Source organism: Garra rufa, chromosome 1 (assembly GCF_049309525.1).
Source record: "Garra rufa chromosome 1, GarRuf1.0, whole genome shotgun sequence".
NCBI classification, from domain to species: domain Eukaryota; kingdom Metazoa; phylum Chordata; class Actinopteri; order Cypriniformes; family Cyprinidae; genus Garra; species Garra rufa.
In genome coordinates, this window is record NC_133361.1 from 6,335,522 (window position 1) to 6,353,974 (window position 18,453).

General features: G+C 39.0%; 2 protein-coding genes across 2 annotated transcripts; both read left to right on the forward strand.

Moving 5' to 3' along the window:
- Nucleotides 1–9,059: 9,059 nt before the first annotated feature.
- On the forward strand, nt 9,060–12,566 carry LOC141335774 (uncharacterized). The gene is made up of 4 exons (XM_073841364.1): nt 9,060–9,617; nt 9,686–10,285; nt 10,438–12,422; nt 12,519–12,566. Exons 1-4 carry the CDS (start codon nt 9,407–9,409, stop codon nt 12,564–12,566), a joined length of 2,844 nt encoding a protein of 947 aa, XP_073697465.1. The 5' UTR covers nt 9,060–9,406.
- A 346-nt stretch (nt 12,567–12,912) lies between these two features.
- On the forward strand, nt 12,913–18,039 carry LOC141328328 (interferon-induced very large GTPase 1-like). Its single transcript, XM_073835388.1, has one exon. It carries the CDS (start codon nt 13,003–13,005, stop codon nt 17,548–17,550), a length of 4,548 nt encoding a protein of 1,515 aa, XP_073691489.1. The 5' UTR covers nt 12,913–13,002; the 3' UTR covers nt 17,551–18,039.
- Nucleotides 18,040–18,453: the final 414 nt, after the last annotated feature.

Sequence of the window (18,453 nt, forward strand, 5' to 3'; positions counted from 1 at the left end):
CAAAATCCCACTTGCTTAACTTCCTTTTAAGAAACCAAGGCTTAAAAGGTGTGTGTGTATTGTGAGCACCCTGGTTTTGCTAATATGTTGCTAATATTAAGCCACAAAGCACTCTGTTCTATCCAGGGGTGTTTCCCAACATCATTGTTAGCCCCACTGAAGTCTATTGGTAATGATGGAAATTGAGAGCTTAGTTGGCTTTAGGGTTAGAAATGCAGTCCAGGCTGTGAGAAAATTAGCATAGTAAAACTAATGTCCAGGGTTCAATTATCATGCTCACATCCCACCAGTGCCATGTATTCTGCAATAAGTAAAGGAATAATTAAAATAAAATAAAAAATGTTCCAACCAAAAATGGAAAAGTGTCTTTATTTGGTGTTCACTGTAGTTAAATAATTCACATGGATGCATGTACATTTAAACATTTTTTACAATTTTAACATTTTATAATACTTAAAAGTTTGATGACTCCAACTATAAGAAAAAAATAATAATAATTGCGATGAAGGTGGAGAAAATAAGTAAAGCTCAACTTAAAGGTTGCTCTTATCTCGGATTTCCTGTGGTTAAATTCTTGAAGTGTTTTATTTATAATGCTAAGAAGCATTATATTGAATGTTCTGGAGTCACTGAAGATGGCGGAAGAACCTTCAACATCTACAGGAAACACAAACTCTGAACAAATCTTGTTAAATTGATTTAACTGATTTTCCTATAGTTTTAGTTGTTTTGCTACTTTAATATTTTGTGTGCTCAGTCGTAAAGCTCTCAAGCACCAAATATGATAAGAAAAAGCAAAAAAGAATCACGGATGAATAATTCCTCCACTAAAAGTGTGTAAGAATTTAAAACAATGAGTTTTGAAGCATGTGACGGTTACATTCGCTCCTGTTAAGCCTCAGTTCAAGCAAATGGCTTAATATGGATTTGTATACAAATCATACTTTTAACCTTAACAATAAGGTTCCCTGTATAAAGGTTTTGCACTCGTTACCAGGATGCACAGCCATTTCTTAGATACTCGGATGTAAACAACAGCATGGATTGCAAGGTTAATGTAGTAGTACTAAATACGTTGTTCTGTTGATTTATTCTGTATGAACAAGGGGTGGGGGGCTGTGGAAGTTGCTAAATCATATAGAAAATGACTTTGAAAGTAGGAAAGGGCACAATATGTTGACAAACTGAAGTTACAGTTTTTTTACAATTGTTTTTGCACTAATACCAGAACCGTAATGTCATTTTTCAAAACTCTAAACACATAATTCACAACCAATGAGCAAAAAGCTTAACATGTTTTTCAAATGCTTGGATACAATACATATAAGCCAAAGATCATTTGTTCATTGAACTTAAATCACCTGTTCAAAATGACACAACTTAACATTAAAGTATTACTATTTCAAAATGCAACTCACACATTACATCTGAGATGAGCGTGCATTAATTTCATTACAAAGATCGAACTATCAGTTGATACATCTGCTTAACATGATAAGTAACTGTTGCATTACTCATGAAGCATAGCTTTTATGGAAAAGAGTGCATGTTTCAGGATAGATCATTTGACACCAGTTACCACAGAATATGACCCAGATGGACTACACTACACTGTCAGAAAGAAAAAAAAAAAAAAAAGGTACAAAACTATACCTTTTAGGGTACAAGTGTCACGATCAGACAGGAACAGACGAACAACGACGTAGTAAAAATAAAGTATTTAATAAATCCAACGGGAGACAGGCAGACACAGGAACACGGAGTGGTAACATTAAAGACCGACAGAATGCAAGGGAAAACACACACATTAAATACACTGACTGATTACACATCCAGGTGGAGACAATGAGGGAGAAACCAACACACTCAGATCTGCGGGGGAATTTATGGGAGAAACCAACATGAAGGTCCGTGGGTGTGACAATACCTCCCCCTCCCGGAAGGCACGTCCTCGTGCCGACAAACAGGAAAAAACGAACTTAACAAAGTCCTAGGAGGGGGCTTCGGCGGAGGACGGACTCCCGGGAGGAGGGCAAAAGATGGAGTCCAAGGTGGTGACGGAATAGTCCATGGAGGTGATGACGGACGGAGGAGCCAAGGAGGTGACAGGAAGGGGCTGGAGCAGGAGGAGCCAGGTGAGACCCAGAACTGGCGGAGGCGGAGCAGGTGGTGGGAGAGCCCGAGGCGGAGACGGAAAGCCAATGATCTTGGGTGACACCGCGGATCCGGAGGGCCAAGGCGGAACCCAAAGCTCTGGCGTCCAAGGCGGAGATGGAGATCCGGAGAGGGCCGAGGCTGTGCCTGCAGGAGGGAGGAGGTCCACAGAGCCGGTTGGACGGAGTGACGAGGCACAGCCGGAGGAGTAGAGTCCAGAGGCGAAGGTGGGGCGACGACTGACCAGGGTGGAGCCGGAGGGACGATGGAGCCCGGTGGAGCTGGTGGACCGACGGACGATGGCGGAGACGAGGGAGCAGAGAGCCGGTGTGGAGCCGCAGGGTCGGAGGGCTGAGGCGGAGTCCAGGACTCTGCGGCTGGAGGCGATGGTGAGGGATCCTCCAGCCATGACACCGATGGAGACTGGCACACCCGCGGCGAACCCACCGCACAGATGGTGGGCTGAGGGTGAGCAAGGGGACAGACAGAAGACAGCGGGGATTCATGAAGGCTGGGCGGAACCAGCGGAGATACAGGACAGCTGGACGGAACCAGCGGAGATTTAGGCATAGACAGAAGATAGAGGGTGGGTGGGAAATCCAGGCAGACAGGTATATCCGTGACAAAGTCTATTAAGTCCCCAGAGTTGTGCTCATGCTCACCCCCAGTGGTGGTGCAGTGGGCAGGGCTCTCTACCGCCCTCTCTTGCTCCACGGAGCACTCCACCGTTGCAGATGTAGTGGCCGGCTCTCGCACCTGGTCGGAAGTTATGACCCCATAGGCGCTCCATACTGCTGTCGCTCTGGGCTCGGGCTCCCCGTCTACGATGGGCTCAGGCTCGTAATCCGTGGGTCGGGGTGGCTGGGCTCTGGGTCTGGAGTGGCACTGATTAGGTTCTCCTGGGAATGGGTGGAAAACGAGGATTTGTTTCTCGCCAGTATCCACTCCACAAACGCAGCGAAATCCGCTCGAGGGCCATCCTTGGACGACGGCACTCTACATGACGCGTTGAGGCTAGCGTCATAGAACGCACAGAGCGCGTCGTCCGGGTAGCTGGTGGTGTCTGCTACAAGCTGGAACATGAGCGTAAATCCCTCGAGCAGTAAATCCCCCTGCTTCAGCCAGAGGAGGATGAAATCTGGACGTAGGAATGAATCCATGGGGGAAACACAACGGAAACAAAAAGACTGTAAAACAGAACGATAAACAAAACGGGGAGGAATACGCCAAAAAAAAAAAAAAAAAACTGTATTGGTCGGTCTTTCTGTCACAATCAGACAGGAACAACGACGTAGTACATAAAGTATTTAATAAATCCAACGGGAGACAGGCAGACACAAGAACACGGAGTGGTAACATTAAAGACCGACAGAATGCAAGGGAAAACACACACATTAAATACACTGACTGATTACACATCCAGGTGGAGACAATGAGGGAGAAACCAAAACACTCAATCTGCGGGGGAATTGATGGGAAAAAACAACATGAAAGTCCGGGGGTGTGACAACAAGTAGCTGTCACTGGGGTGTTACCAAGGGTAAAATTTTTTGGGTACATATTTGTACAATAAGGACCTATTTTGTACCTTTAAAGGTACCTTTACAGTATATGTTTTGTTGCCCAGAAAAAAAATTGTACCTCTGCAGTACCTTTTTTTTTTTTTTTAAACCATGTATCTATGGATGTCATATTTCACTCTTTATCAGATATGGTTTCTATGGCCCCATGTACCTCTTTTACAGAACACATTTTCATATTCAACATTACCGAATGCAAGATGTCATTTTTATGTTATTGCTTTTGTGGTTTTAATGAGTTAATGGGTTGGTTGAAACAAGTCAAAGAACAACATTAGGATTTCTTCAGTTTAAAGTAACCAAATGTAATCAAACTAAACTTGCATTGAAATAATGGTATAAAACCCTGGATGAAACACAAAAGAACAATGCAAATAAACAAACATCAATAATGAGACACCTTAAAACTCTTGTAATATGTGTTTTAGTTGTTGCTTCTCCAGTTTCGCCATTATTTGTCATGTTAGAAATTCTAACATCACTGAACTAACTTAGAATCTTTGTTATATTTGTAGAAAGATTTGTATGACTTTGTAGAATCAGTCTCGCCTAAAGATTGTTTTACGCATCAAGAAACACCAAGACCAGAAGAACAACCATGAAAACAGCCCAAACCCACTACAACTGATTTATACAAAATAATTTTAAAACTAATTCAAAGAAATAATTAAAATATATCTTCAATATTACAGTTTTTTTTTACAATCGTTTTTGCACTAATAACTGAACCTTAATGTAATTTTTCAAAACTCTAGACACAAAACTCAAAACAGTCATTATTTGTAACACAGGCTGTCCAGTGTTCGAAACTTTGCATATTGCGTTCATATCTTTGAAGAAGCCTTACATTAGCAGAAGCATTGTTTCAAAAAACGAATTTATTATGAAATATCATAGGAACATTACTTTAGATCACCCATACACAAGTTACCCATAGTTTCAATGTGTTTTTGCTAGTACAATCATTAAATATAGTTGTACAAAATATGTGATTCAGGTTTCATTATTTTACTGTAGACTAGAGAGAATAGTACAGACACAATGGTATCATTGAAATACTGTAATGTGGAATTTACTGATGAAATAAATCACAACATAGGTTTTCCAAAGGAAAAATTTAGCTAAAAAAAAAGAAAAAAACTAAACAAAAACAATACAGTATACTGTAAACTGAATGGTTCCTCACTGCACTATGCATCTATGTTTCCATCAACCCGGTCTTGTGGATTTGGCCACAGGTTCTCATCTACATCACAATGGATGTTTTCATTTGCTAAACATCTTGGAAAGAATCTTCTGGCATGGCGAATCCAGGCCTGACACTGATCTGCTGTGATGTCATTGCATGCATCATCCATGGCCTGGAGAAGAGTGACTTGTTCGTGAGGTTGCCTATCATAGACCTTCCACCTCCATGAGGAGAAAAACTCCTCAATTGGATTAAGGAAAGGGGAGTATGGAGGTAAATACAGGGTGAGAAATTGTGGATGGGCCTGAAACCATGCTTGGACCATTCGAGCATGATGAAACTGAACATTATCCCAAACTATTACGTAGGTCACACCATTAGCTCTACAGACCAAATTTAGCTCATCAAGGAAGGCTATGAGGAGAACTGCATTATATGACCCAACACGAGGTCTGCGTCCAACCACTCCATCTTCTGATATAGCTGCACACATGGTGATATTGGCTCCACGTTGTCCAGGTACTTCGACAGTTGCCCGCTGGCCAATTAAATTCCGACCTCTCCTCCTTGTCTTGGCTAGGTTAAAGCCTGCCTCATCCAAAAATAAGAATTTGTGATGGTTTTCATCAGCATCTAGCTCCATCACCCTCTAAAAAGACAAAAACAATTACCGATTACAATGATAGAATGTTTAGGGGGTTTTTTCTCCCCCAAAACCTGGCAAATTGATCATACCTGAACATACTCATTCCTCGGTTGCTTCACTCTATCTGTATTTCTTTCAAAAGGCACATGGTACAGTTGCTTTAAAGACACCTGATGTCTTTTCAGCACCCGTGCAATAGTCGGCAAACTTATGGCTTCCACATTTCTGAATATGTCGTCATTGTCCAAGATGTGTTGCCGAATTTCTGTAAGGCGAATATCATTTCTGACCCGAACCATATTGACCACAGCCTGCTCTTGTTGGTCAGTCAGAATTTTGCTTCTGCCTCCCCTATGTGGCCTAGTCTCTATTCTGCAGGGAGAAAGTCACAATAAGAACAAATTTACAGAAATTACATCACAATCTGTGGTACACACTGCCATGCTTCATACACTAATTCACTGTAACAGTTTCAAGTAGCTTAAATTTTAGTGGATTCTGAAGACGTACCGGTTTTCATTGCGGAAAGTTCTGATGATTGAGGCCACCAATGATTTTCTGAGGTTTGGTTGAAACATTGTAGCTGCTGCACTCATTGTCATGCCATGATTTATGACATAGTCTACAACCATAGCTCTGATTTAATTCGACACCCTTTGCTGTTGCTGCCGGTGTCTAGGTCTGTGGTTTTGTCCTCTACCACGTTCACCTACACCTCTCAAACGAGGCCCATGGCCACCTCTCTGGTGAGGCCTAAGCCCTCCTCTATGACGAGGCCCACGGCCACCTCTCAAAAGAGGTGCTTGTCCCCTTCTATTCCTTTGACCACCATGCAATCCTAGCCTTTCACCTTCCACTTCTGGCTCCATGTCCTCACTATGTTAAGTAGGCTACTACAGTAGGATACCACTCATCTTACTTATATATGCGTACAAATATGTGAAATCAATCAGCAGTAATGAGTAGCCATTAACTCATTAAAGCCACAAAAGCAATTACGTAAAAGTGACATCTTGCATACAGTAATGTTGAATATAAAAATGTGTTCTGTAAAAGAGGTACATGGGGACATAGAAACCATATCTGATAAAGAATGAAATATGACATCCATAGATAACACTGTTAAAAAGAGGTACCACAGAGTTACATTTTTTTTTCCTGGGCAACAAAACATATAAAGGTACCTTTAAAGGTACACAATGGGTCCTTACTGTACAATTATGTACCCAAAAAAGTGTACCCTTTGTAACACCCCAGTGACAGCTACTTGTACCCTAAAAGGTATAGTTTTGTACCTTTTTAGTGTAGTGTAGTCCATCTGGGTCATATTCTGTGGTAATTGGTGTCAAATGATCTATCCTGAAACTGTCATAATCTAAACATGCACTATTTTCCATAAAATATATGCTTAAAGAGTAATGCAACAGTTATTTATCATTTTAAGCAGATGTATCAATTGATAGTTCGATCTTTGTAATGAAATGAATACACACTCAACTCAGATGTAATGTGTGAGTTGCATTTTGAAATAGTAATACTTTGATGTTAAGTTGTGTCATTTTGAACAGGGGATTTAAGTTCAATGAACAAATTATCTTTGGCTTATGTGTATTGTATCCAAGCATTTGAAAAATGTGTTAAGTGGTTTGAAAAATGTGCATTTTTTATCATTGGTTGTGAATTATGTGTCTAGAGTTTTGAAAAATGACATTACGGTTCTGTTATTAGTGCAAAAACGATTGTAAAAAACTGTAAGCCAAATATTTAAAGGCACATAAATGTATTCTTTTTTTCTGAACGATATCTGCAGCTGCAGTTCTACAATCTCACCGCCAGAGGACAGTGTGCTGTTTAGATCGGAGACAGCACTAGTTTTACATTTACATGTGATTTAAAACACGCATTTATAAATATGACATTGGGATTTTTACTTCCATTGAAAATAAATGGGTGATATAAAAATATTTGTGTGCATTATAATTTTTAATTCGTTTTATGCTGTTTTTTGGTTTAATTCTGTGCACCTGTCAAACAAACATGGTACAGAATATTGAGTTTAGGGAAAGTCACTGCAGGTTCTCTTGCCGTAATTCAAAGATGTATCTGAACGAGTCACCTTTATTTTACTTTCAGCTTTTATTTGAATTTTTATTTGTTACTGTTAATCAGACCGACAAAAGGAGGTTTTTAGCCTACTGTCGTCACTGACTCCACCCACATTCACAGATCACTTCCTGCTGTCATGAAAGCAACAAGGAACTACACGTATGAACATGACGAGACTTGCAGGTATCACATTTCCTTTTAAACACTATATATTCAATATGAAATGTTAACATCGGAAACACTAAAACATGAGTTTATTTTGAACAGGTGTCATTAATAAGTGTTTGAGCTGCAGGAACATCAGTGACTTTCACTTTCACTTCAGTCACAGAACCGAATGAGAAACAAATCTGAGTTTACAGACGGTATTCAGATGCATGAATATTGGCTGATGTGAATTGTGTTTAGTTTATGGTCTTCTGGGAAACATGCTGGAAACATGATGCTGAATATCTGCACAAGTTCATTATGTAGAGATTAAAGCTCCACATATTGTTCAACACACTACTCTTAAACTTATTTAAATAATTTGAATAATTAATTTCAATCCATTTTATGGAATCCAGGGGCTGGTTTATTTCTATCAAACATGAGAGTGTTATCAGTGTGTCTTTGTTCAGTGGAATCAGGTTTGCAGGATTCAGGAAGATCTTCATAATCTACTAGTTTAGATTCAACCTACTTGCTTCACATATTCTGGATAAATGAACAGAGACTGTGTTACTGCTTAAAAAATCATTAAAATCTCTTACAGGATGATACAGTGACAGACATTAGGAGTCAGAGAAGATAATCAGATGAAGAGTGAAAGAGACGAGAGAACAGAAAATCAACATGTCAACCAATGACACAAGAGGTAACATTTACGGTCAAATCATAGTAAAATTATTCTTCTAGAACATTTTAATGCATTCTGTCAACAGGAGTCACTTTATATACATTCAGATTCAATAAGGATATTGAAATCAATTTCTTTTCTGGATATTTACTGAAAATTATATTTTATTTTTATTTATTCAACAAACTCCAAAAATTGTTGTTCTGACGTGACTTCTATTCATCTAAGATAGGACAGTCTAATCATCAAATAGGATTTTCACACCTATTTAGCTGTTTTAATCATTTGTTCATGTTTTTTTTTTTTTTGGGGGGGGGGGGGGTGATGAAAGTCAAATATAATGTAAGACTTTTGTTTTTATACAGTCACTACTTCCCATAATCCTCCTCGTCTTTAAACAGAAATGTGTGAAAATTGTGAGCAGTTCATTAACCTTTAAAACTTAACTTAAATGTAACCTCAAATATGCCTATTATTGTTGCACTTTATTGTTGGTTTATTAATGTGATGTTTTGTGATGACATATTGCCTGTGTTTCAGTGAGTGATCTAAGGATTGTTCTTCTGGGTTCGAGTGTGTCTGAAAACAGTCGTGTGGGAAACTTCATATTAGGACGATCAGCGTTTGACAGTGAAGCTCCTCCAGATGTTGTAGAGAGAGTCGCAGGAAGACTGAAGGACAGACACGTGATCATCATCAACAGTCCTCAGCTGCTCCAGACCAACATCTCAGATCATCAGATCACACAGACAGTGAGAGAGTGTGTCCATCTGTCTGATCCAGGACCTCATGTGATCATTCTGCTCCTCAAACATGAGCCGTGTTCAGCAGAAGATCAAGAGTGTGTGGAGAAGGTGCTGCACTCTTTCTCTGAGCGCGTTTATCAACACACCATGGTGATCAGCACACAAGAGCCCACTCAAACCAATCACATCCTGCAGAAAATCATCCAGAAATGTGCAAACAGACACTTCAGTCTTCAGAGGAGCAGCTCTCCTGATGATCTACTGCAGATGTTTGAGGACATTGAGAAGATGAATGAAGGACGACACCTGGATTGTGCTTCACAGTATTTCACAATGGAGAAACAGGACACAGAAAAACGTGAGTGTGATGAGATTTATTAGTTTCTAATGACAAATGAACATGTTTTAATAATCTTCTTCTATTAGTTTCAGAGTGTATGAAGCTGAATCTGGTTGTGTGCGGGAGTGATGGCACATTAAAGTCCTCCATTTCAGAGCAGATCCTGCAGCAGACAGACAGACGATCAGACGAGGATCTTCATGGACGTCAGATCAATCTGGTGGAGCTTCCAGCTCTGATTCGGCTCTCAGAGGAGGAAGTGATGCGTCAAACTCTCCGCTGTGTGTCTCTCTGTCATCCTGGAGTTCATGTTTTCCTCATCATTATTCCTGACTCTCCACTCAATAATGAAGACAAAGCAGAAATAGAGGAGATTCAGAGGATTTTCAGCTCAAGAATCAACAAACACATCATGATCCTCATAAAGCAGAATTCAGAGCATCAGACAGCAGAACTCAATGAAGAAACACAGTCTGTCATTGAGAGTTTTGGAGGACGACGTCATTTCTTTGGCCCCAAAACACAAGTGTCCACATTGATAGAGAACATCGAGCAGATTCTGAAAGAAAACAGAGGAGAGTTTTTCTCCACAGAGACATTTCTGGAGGCGCAGATAGAAAAACTGATGAAATATGAAGAGATGAAGAAGAAAATGAATCTACAAGAGACACATTTACTGTCACAAGGTATTGAGCAGAAAATCAGTTTAGGTCTTAAAATAATACATGACAAAAAGTTTTGGATTTTCATTTATTTATTACTTTTTTTATTATTATTATTATTATTATTATTATTATTATAGACATTCCAATTAACAAACGCATTTCCTCTTTTGCAGGTTTATTAGAAAGTGAAGATGAACTGAGGGTTGTTCTGCTGGGAAAAACTGGAGTTGGGAAAAGTGCAACTGGAAACACTATCTTAGGAAGAGAAGCATTTACAGCAGAAACATCTCATGAGTCTGTTACTAAAGAGAGTCTGAGACAAACGTCTGAAATCAATGGTCGATGTGTTACTGTGATCGACACTCCAGGACTGTTTGATACTGAACTCAGTAATGAAGAGATCCAGAGAGAAATCACCAACTGTATCTCTATGATCCTGCCTGGACCACATGTGTTCATCATTGTGCTCAATTTAGGACAACGATTCACTCAAGAAGAAGCAACTTCAGTGAAGATCATCCAAGAGATGTTTGGTGAGAATTCTTTAGTGTACACCATGGTGCTCTTCACCAGAGGAGACTTTCTGAAGAATAAAACTATTGACCAATATCTGGGAAAACCTGGATCTCCTTTGATGAAGCTGATTGAAGTGTGTGGAAACAGATTCCATGTGTTCAATAATAATGAGACTGGAGACCGAACACAGGTGTATGATCTACTGGAGAAGATTGACAACATGGTGAAAGCAAACGGAGGCAGTTTCTACTCATGTAAGATGTTTAGACAAATGGAGAGAGAAAAACAAGAACAACAGACGAAGATCCTGATGGACAGAGTCAGAGAAAGAGAAGGAGAGATGAAGAAACTAGAAGAAGAGAAAGAGAAAATGAAGATGATGATGGAGGAGGAACGACAGAATCAGGACAAAGAGAGAAAGAGAAGAGAAGAGGAACTGAGAGAAAGAGAAGAACGATATGAAAGAAAAATTAAGAAGCAGGAGGAGCAGATGAGAGACGAGATGAAACGAGAACAAGAAATGCTTAAAGATGAAATGAGGAAAGAAAAGGAGACTGTAAAGAAAGAAAAAGAAAATCTACTGATAGAAATAGACAGACTGATGAACAGAATAGAGAATGAAAGACAACATAATGACAATGAGAGAAAACGAAGAGAAGAGGAGTTAAATGAGAGAGAAAAGCAATATAAAACACTAATGAAAGAGAAAGAGGAGAAAGAGAGAGAAATGCAAGATAAGATGAAGAGAGAACAAGAGGAATGGGAGAAACAGAAGCTAAAGGAAAGGAAAAAAAGAGATGAAGAGGATGAGAAAAGAAGAGAGAAAGAACAGAGAGACTGGGATGAATTTAACCAGAGAATGAAAGAAGAGAGAGAGAGAATGGAAAGAGAGAAAGAAGAACTTCAATCCAAACATAAAGAAGAGAAAGACAGAATGAAGATGATGATTGAAGAGGAACGACAGAATCAGGACAAAGAGAGAAAAAGAAGAGAAGAAGAACTGAAAAGAGAAATTACAGAACAAGAGAAACATCAGAGAGAGACACAAGACGAGATGAGACGAGAACGAGAGACATTTAGACATGAAATAGAGGAAATGAGGGAAGAAAAAGAGAAACTTCAGATCAAATATGAGACAGAAACAGACAGACTGATGAACAGAATAGAAAATGAGAGGAAGAAAAGAGAAGAAGAATATATAGAAAGAGAAGCACAACATAAAACGCTAATAAAAGACAAAGAAGAGAAAGAGCGAGAAATATGTGAGATGAAGAAAGAACGAGAGGAATGGGAAAAACAGAAACTAGAGGAAAAGACAAGAAGAGAAGAAGAGGATGAGAAAAATAGAGAGAAAGACATACAGATTCAAAGACTGCAAAGTAAAATAGAGGGAATAATCAGAGAGAAAGAAAAAATAGATAGAGAGAGGCGAGAACGACTCCAGGATTTAGAGAAGAGACTGCAAGAAGAAAGAAACATGAGAGAAGATCAACAGAAGACTCTTGAAGACAAACTGAAACTCCTTGAAGAACAACATGAAGATGAACTGAAGAGAAAACGAGTGGAGTGGAGAGAGGGATATGAACGAGAGAAAGAGGAGATGAAGAGGAACGTCTGCTCTCAAACTGATCATTCACTACAGGTGAGTGTTCAAAGAGTCATGAAAAGTACTGATTTGTTTTTTTTTCTGACTTTTTTTCTATTTATTATAGTCATATGAATATATTTTGTCATGTAGTTCACTCCTTTTGCAGCTGGTAAACAGTGTAACACCTTTTTTATATAATTTAGTATAACTGTAGCTTTAGGGAGTCAGTAATATGCTGATGAACTGAAATAATCGCTGTAATACAATCATGCAGAAATGTCTTTATGAGTACAAAAACAAGCCTTTGATTATTTTTTGAGATTTGTCTGTGTCTTTACCCCATTATTAATATTCATGACTGAATAATAAAAAAATAGGAAAAACAATAAATGTTTTAAATGATTTGTTTCAGTTTATTGTGTTGTCTTTAAACCAGGGAGAAAACAAGGAAACTGTAACAGCAGAAGTCAGAGCAGAAAGAATAAAGCTACTGTTTGACAGACTTCATTTTGACGTCAAACACCTTAACAAACTGAGAGCTGCAGATGTTCTTCAGATAACCAACCATTCATTACTGTCACATGAGTCTTGTGCTGAAGACGAGCAGATTCAGACTTTTCTACAAAACCTACTGATGATGAACTACAGAGCAAGATACATTCAAACTAAAGAGACCAATGGACAATATCAAAAGCATCAAAGAGACAGTGACTCATCTGAAGATGAGAGTGATATTTTTGATGCTGCTCTGAAGAACTTGTCTTTATCAAACAAAGAAACAAATCAATCTGAGAGAATACACCCGATGGATGTTCAGATGGCTGTGTTTCTTTGCGCTGATGGTTTTCTGAAGCAGTTGATGGTCAATAAACTGTCCCAGTGTCAGTACGCTCTGCCTCTGCTTGTTCCTGATCCATTCACACGACAGATTGAGTTTCCTCTCTGGACATTCAGACAAGTCCACAAGAGCTGGAAGATCAGACACACGAACAATGAACTGGTCAGTCGAACCCAGCCGATCTACAAGGCAGAAACCCCAATGGTATTTTTCTTCAGGTTTGGCCCTGTGTCTTCCTACAAGTCTCATCTGATGAACAGTCTGATCAATGAGAAACACGACACGTTCTTCCACAGGAACTGCCCCGGCAGCAGCAGAACCAGAGTCCTGATGGATGGAGTGGTGGAGATCAGCTGGTTCTGTCCTTCTGGATCAGATAATGATAAATTCACTGAGTGTGTTGCGTTCTGTAATCTACACGGTGATGCAGGAGACCATGAGAAACAGCTGCAGATCCTCACTGAAATGAGCTCAGTCAATGTTGCTCTTTTACCACAACTGGACAGGAATAATAGACATGCAACAGAAATACAAAACCTGTATAAGAAGTTAAAGCCACTCATTTGTCTTTTTACTGAGGATGAATCTACAGTAATTGAGCTGAAGAGAGGAAAATATAAAATCGGTTTAAAAAACAGAAATCAGTCAGATGTATCTGAAGAACTCAGAAGAGCCATAAATGATTGTCTCTCAGAATCATGGTCCACTTTCAGACTTGAAGATGTGTCCAAAAACTCGGACATCAGAGTAGATGAGGAAGATGATAATGACTGCAGGAGAGGAAGAGAAGTGGCACAGCAGATGATGAGTTTACTGGAGAACAAAGATCTGATTGAAATCAAAGAATCATTTCTGCCTCATCAGGGAAAACTGTGGCATCAGTGGAGTCAGAAGAACAAAGAACTACATCGACCTCGAGGAGATGAGATAGAAATGGAAATCAGTAGAAAACAAACAGAGATGAGGACAATCCGTGGACAGCAGTATGAATCTGGCATCAGTGAGTTTATGAAACTATTCTTTAGAGAAATTAATTCATATAATGAACATGAGAAGATGTTTTTCCTCAAATGGCTCAGAATCCTCCTGGATGAATATACATCAGTTGATCTTTCTGCTCTACATCACAAGTATGATGAAAAGTGGTCAACAGTCTTAAAACTCAAAGAGATTTGTGATAAACCTGAACAACTCAGAGCTGAACAAACTGAACTTGAGAGAATATCTGAGGAACTTCAAGCTGCCAATTTTGGTTTGGAACATATCATGAGGGAGATCGGTCAGATCTATGAATCATGTTCATCTGTGAACAAGAACAAGAAAGACCTGCAGATTGACTTCTCTTCTCTCCCGAGTCTTGCAGCAGAGATGATGATCTCTGGATTTCCACTGGAGCTGATGGATGGAGATGCTGCTCATGTTCCTGTGATCTGGATCTCTGCTGTTCTAGATCAACTCATCTATAAGCTGAGAGCCCCGAGAGTCTTTGTGCTGTCACTTTTAGGGATTCGAGGCTCTGGGAAATCCACCATGCTGAATGCCATGTTTGGACTCCAGTTTGCTGTCAGTGCTGGCAGGTGCACCAGAGGAGCTTTCATGCAGCTGGTCAAAGTGTCAGACGAGATGAAAACACAGATGATCTTTGACTATTTTCTGGTTGTTGATACTGAGGGTCTTCGTGCTCTAGAACTGGCTGGAGGATCAACAAGACATCATGACAATGAATTTGCCACATTTGTTATTGGACTTGCAAATCTGACGCTGATCAACATCTTTGGAGAAAACCCAGCTGAGATGCAGGACATTCTTCAGATTGTTGTTCAGGCCTTCATGAGGATGAAGATGGTCAGACTGAATCCCAGCTGTGTGTTTGTGCATCAGAATGTTTCAGACGTCACAGCTAAAGAGAAAAACATGGAGGGAAGGAGACGACTGCAGGAGAATCTGGATGAAATGACAAAACTTGCAGCTAAAGATGAAATTTATGATGCAGAACGTTTCAGTGATGTTATTAGATTTGATGTTCAGAATGATGTGAAGTATTTTGCTCAGCTCTGGGAGGGCAGTCCACCAATGGCACCACCAAACCCAAAGTACTGTGAGAACATTCAAGAATTGAAGGAAACTATTATGTCTCATGCCTTTAAATCACATGGAATGATGCTGACTCAGTTTAAAGATAGTATTAAAGGTCTCTGGGAGGCTTTACTGGATGAACGATTTGTCTTCAGCTTCAGAAATTCTCCGGAGATTTCAGCCTACAGGAAACTAGAGACTCAATACAGCAAGTGGTCCTGGAGTCTTTGCAGTGCCATGATGGAAACTGAGAACAAACTGCACAACAAAATAGAAAATGAAATAATTAATGAGGTTTATGAAACTGATATTCAAATAGAACTGAGGAAAACAAGTGAAGAAGTGAAAACATCAATGTCAGATTTCTTTGAGAAGGACAAAGATAAAGATATACTGATCCAGTGGAAAGCATTATTTGAAATCAAAATAAGAGAGCTTCAGGAAAACATTGTGAGAGAAACAAGGAGGAAATTAAATGAGATTCTTCAGCAGCGAGACCTGAAGAAAAAGACTGATGATCAAAGGAGACATCATGAAAACACTCTCTATGAAAGGAGCAAAGACCTCGCCTTTAAACTCCAAGACAAAACAAATGATGAAGAAATACTGAAGAAAGAGTTTGATGTGTTTTGGAAACAGAGTGTAAAGAAGATCATCACAGACACTCCTGCAATCAAAGACATTGACATAATGAGAGATGTGAAATTGATCTTTAGTGATGTCTATAGAAGTGTTCCTGTAGATCACTGGAGGGAGAGGACGGATATTTTCTCTGTGCTGAGTTATTCAGATTATGTAAAACGAAAGAAATCCAGTGGAATTAAAGGAGCTTTAACAAATGTCTACAGATCAGCTAAAGAGAGGTTTGATTATATTCTGTGTAAAGAGGATGAATCGCAAATAAGATATTTTGTCACAGATGTTTCTCTGCAAACAGACAAATTGATTCAGTCATTTAACATTTCAAAGATGGGCTACAACATCTGTTGTGTTCAAGAACTCACAGATTACATCAAAGCAAGAGTATTGCAACATGAGCAAGAACAAGTGAAATACGTGTTCAAGAATGAATTCTTCATGGATTTGGTTCTTTCCATCTTTAAGAGAGCAAACAAGATGATCACTGACCAACACAGACTGTTCAGAGAAGCCAATGATCCCATAAGATATGTTGAGAAGAAGAGGGAAGAGTACTACAGTATTTTCCTGAAATATTTTCATGGAGCTGCATCAGCTGCTATTTTTGGTGAGATCATCTGTCATAAACTGAAAGAGCCCATTGAGCAGAACATCTTCAAGAAGACTGCCAGAGATCTGACAGATGAAATGAGATCAAACTGTGAATCACTGAATGGAAACAGATCAAATCTGGAGAAACACATCCTGAAGACACTGGCAGAGAAGGAGGATTTTGACAAATACATGAACTACATTCATAATCCCAGAGATCACTTCAAGAGTTTCATCAGAGATGAAGTCAGTCGCTACATCAATGATCAGTTCAGAGTCAGTGTTTTACCCAAGATGAAGGAGAACATTGAACTCCTGCAGCAGAAGATCATTAGAGCAGCTCATGAATCTACTGAACATGTTCAAGTCAACAGAGGAGATGCTGGTTTGTGGTTGAAGAGTTTCACACAGCAGCTCTCAGATGAGCTGATCTTCTCTGAAAAAGACCTCAGTGGAGTAAAACATGATGATGTTGATTTCACACTGCTAGAAGATGTAATACGACTAGAAATCCCAGCTATAATGTCTGACATCAGCGGGAGATTTAACACAAAGACATTTTCAACGCTGTACTATAAGTTCAGACCAGATGAGATTCTGATTGATCACTTCTGTCAGTGCTGTTGGGTTCAGTGTCCGTTCTGTGGAGCCATCTGCACCAACACCATAGAAAACCATGATGCAGATCACAGTGTTGCTTTCCACAGAGTGACAGGAACTAATGGGTCGTTTTACAGTGGAACAACAAACTTGTCTATTAGCATCTGCACATCAATAGTAGCAAGTGATAAATCTTTTTATCCCAGTGGCTCAAATTATAAAGTCCCCTGGAGAGAATACAGAAGAGCAGGAGGAGTTTATGCAGACTGGAGCATTACTCCTGATCTCTCTGAACTGCCCTACTGGAAGTGGTTTGTGTGCAGATTCCAGAAAGATCTGGAAAAACACTACAATAAAACATTTGATGGGAGAGGAAAGATACCAAACGAATGGAAAAGACTATCAAAACGGGAAGCTATTGAGAGTTTGGATCAATAGATCTAATGGAGAAAATGAAGAATGAGACTCTTGCATCTCCTCTCAGATTCAGAACACAGTCAGAAATGATTTTCTCTGATTTACCACTGAGACTCATCAACACCTCAGAAGATCAGAGCTTTGTCAAATACAGACAAGTATTCAAGACAAGATTCAGTCCCACATACTAATATCTGTGAAATTATTAAAACAACATATTCTGAAGTCATGCATTAATAATAATTCTTAAAAAATATATATACATATTACAGTTTATCCAGTCAGTTTAATCAAAACTTCTTAATCTCTAAAATGAATAAAACAAGATGAAGATATTAAAGTTAAAGGCTGTTGATGAAATTTGACACGTAAATATATAAATAATCCCATTATCATTAGACTTGAAATGATTGTATTTATGTAAAGTGTCTTGGGTGCAGAAGGATTCCAGTCATTTCATCTTTCAGTCAAACTGTCTGTTCCCAAAATAAATGAACAAAGAAACATCAAGGTCTGTGTGTGCATCATTTCTGTTTTTTGTTGTTTGAGTGTCTCTAGTAATGTATAATTTAATCAGATTACTATTCTATCATTCATGTATTTATTTATTAGCAATATATAATGTTATATACAAATTTCACCAGATTCACCTGAATAGAATTAAATATTTTGATAACACAGTGAAATTTGAAGTTTTCTGCACAAAGAAATTATAAACAAATGCAAACCAATAAATAATAATAAATAACAATAATTATAAGTGATTGCTGTAGTCAATGTATGATTTTTCCTGTGAGCTTTTTGTTTTTTTATTGATTTTTTCATAGTAAAATAAAAACCTGTAGCTGTAGCTTGCCTTTTTTTCCAAATTTGTCAGGTAAATAACCAAGTTACCAGGGTGTTTCAGTCAGTAAAGCTACATTA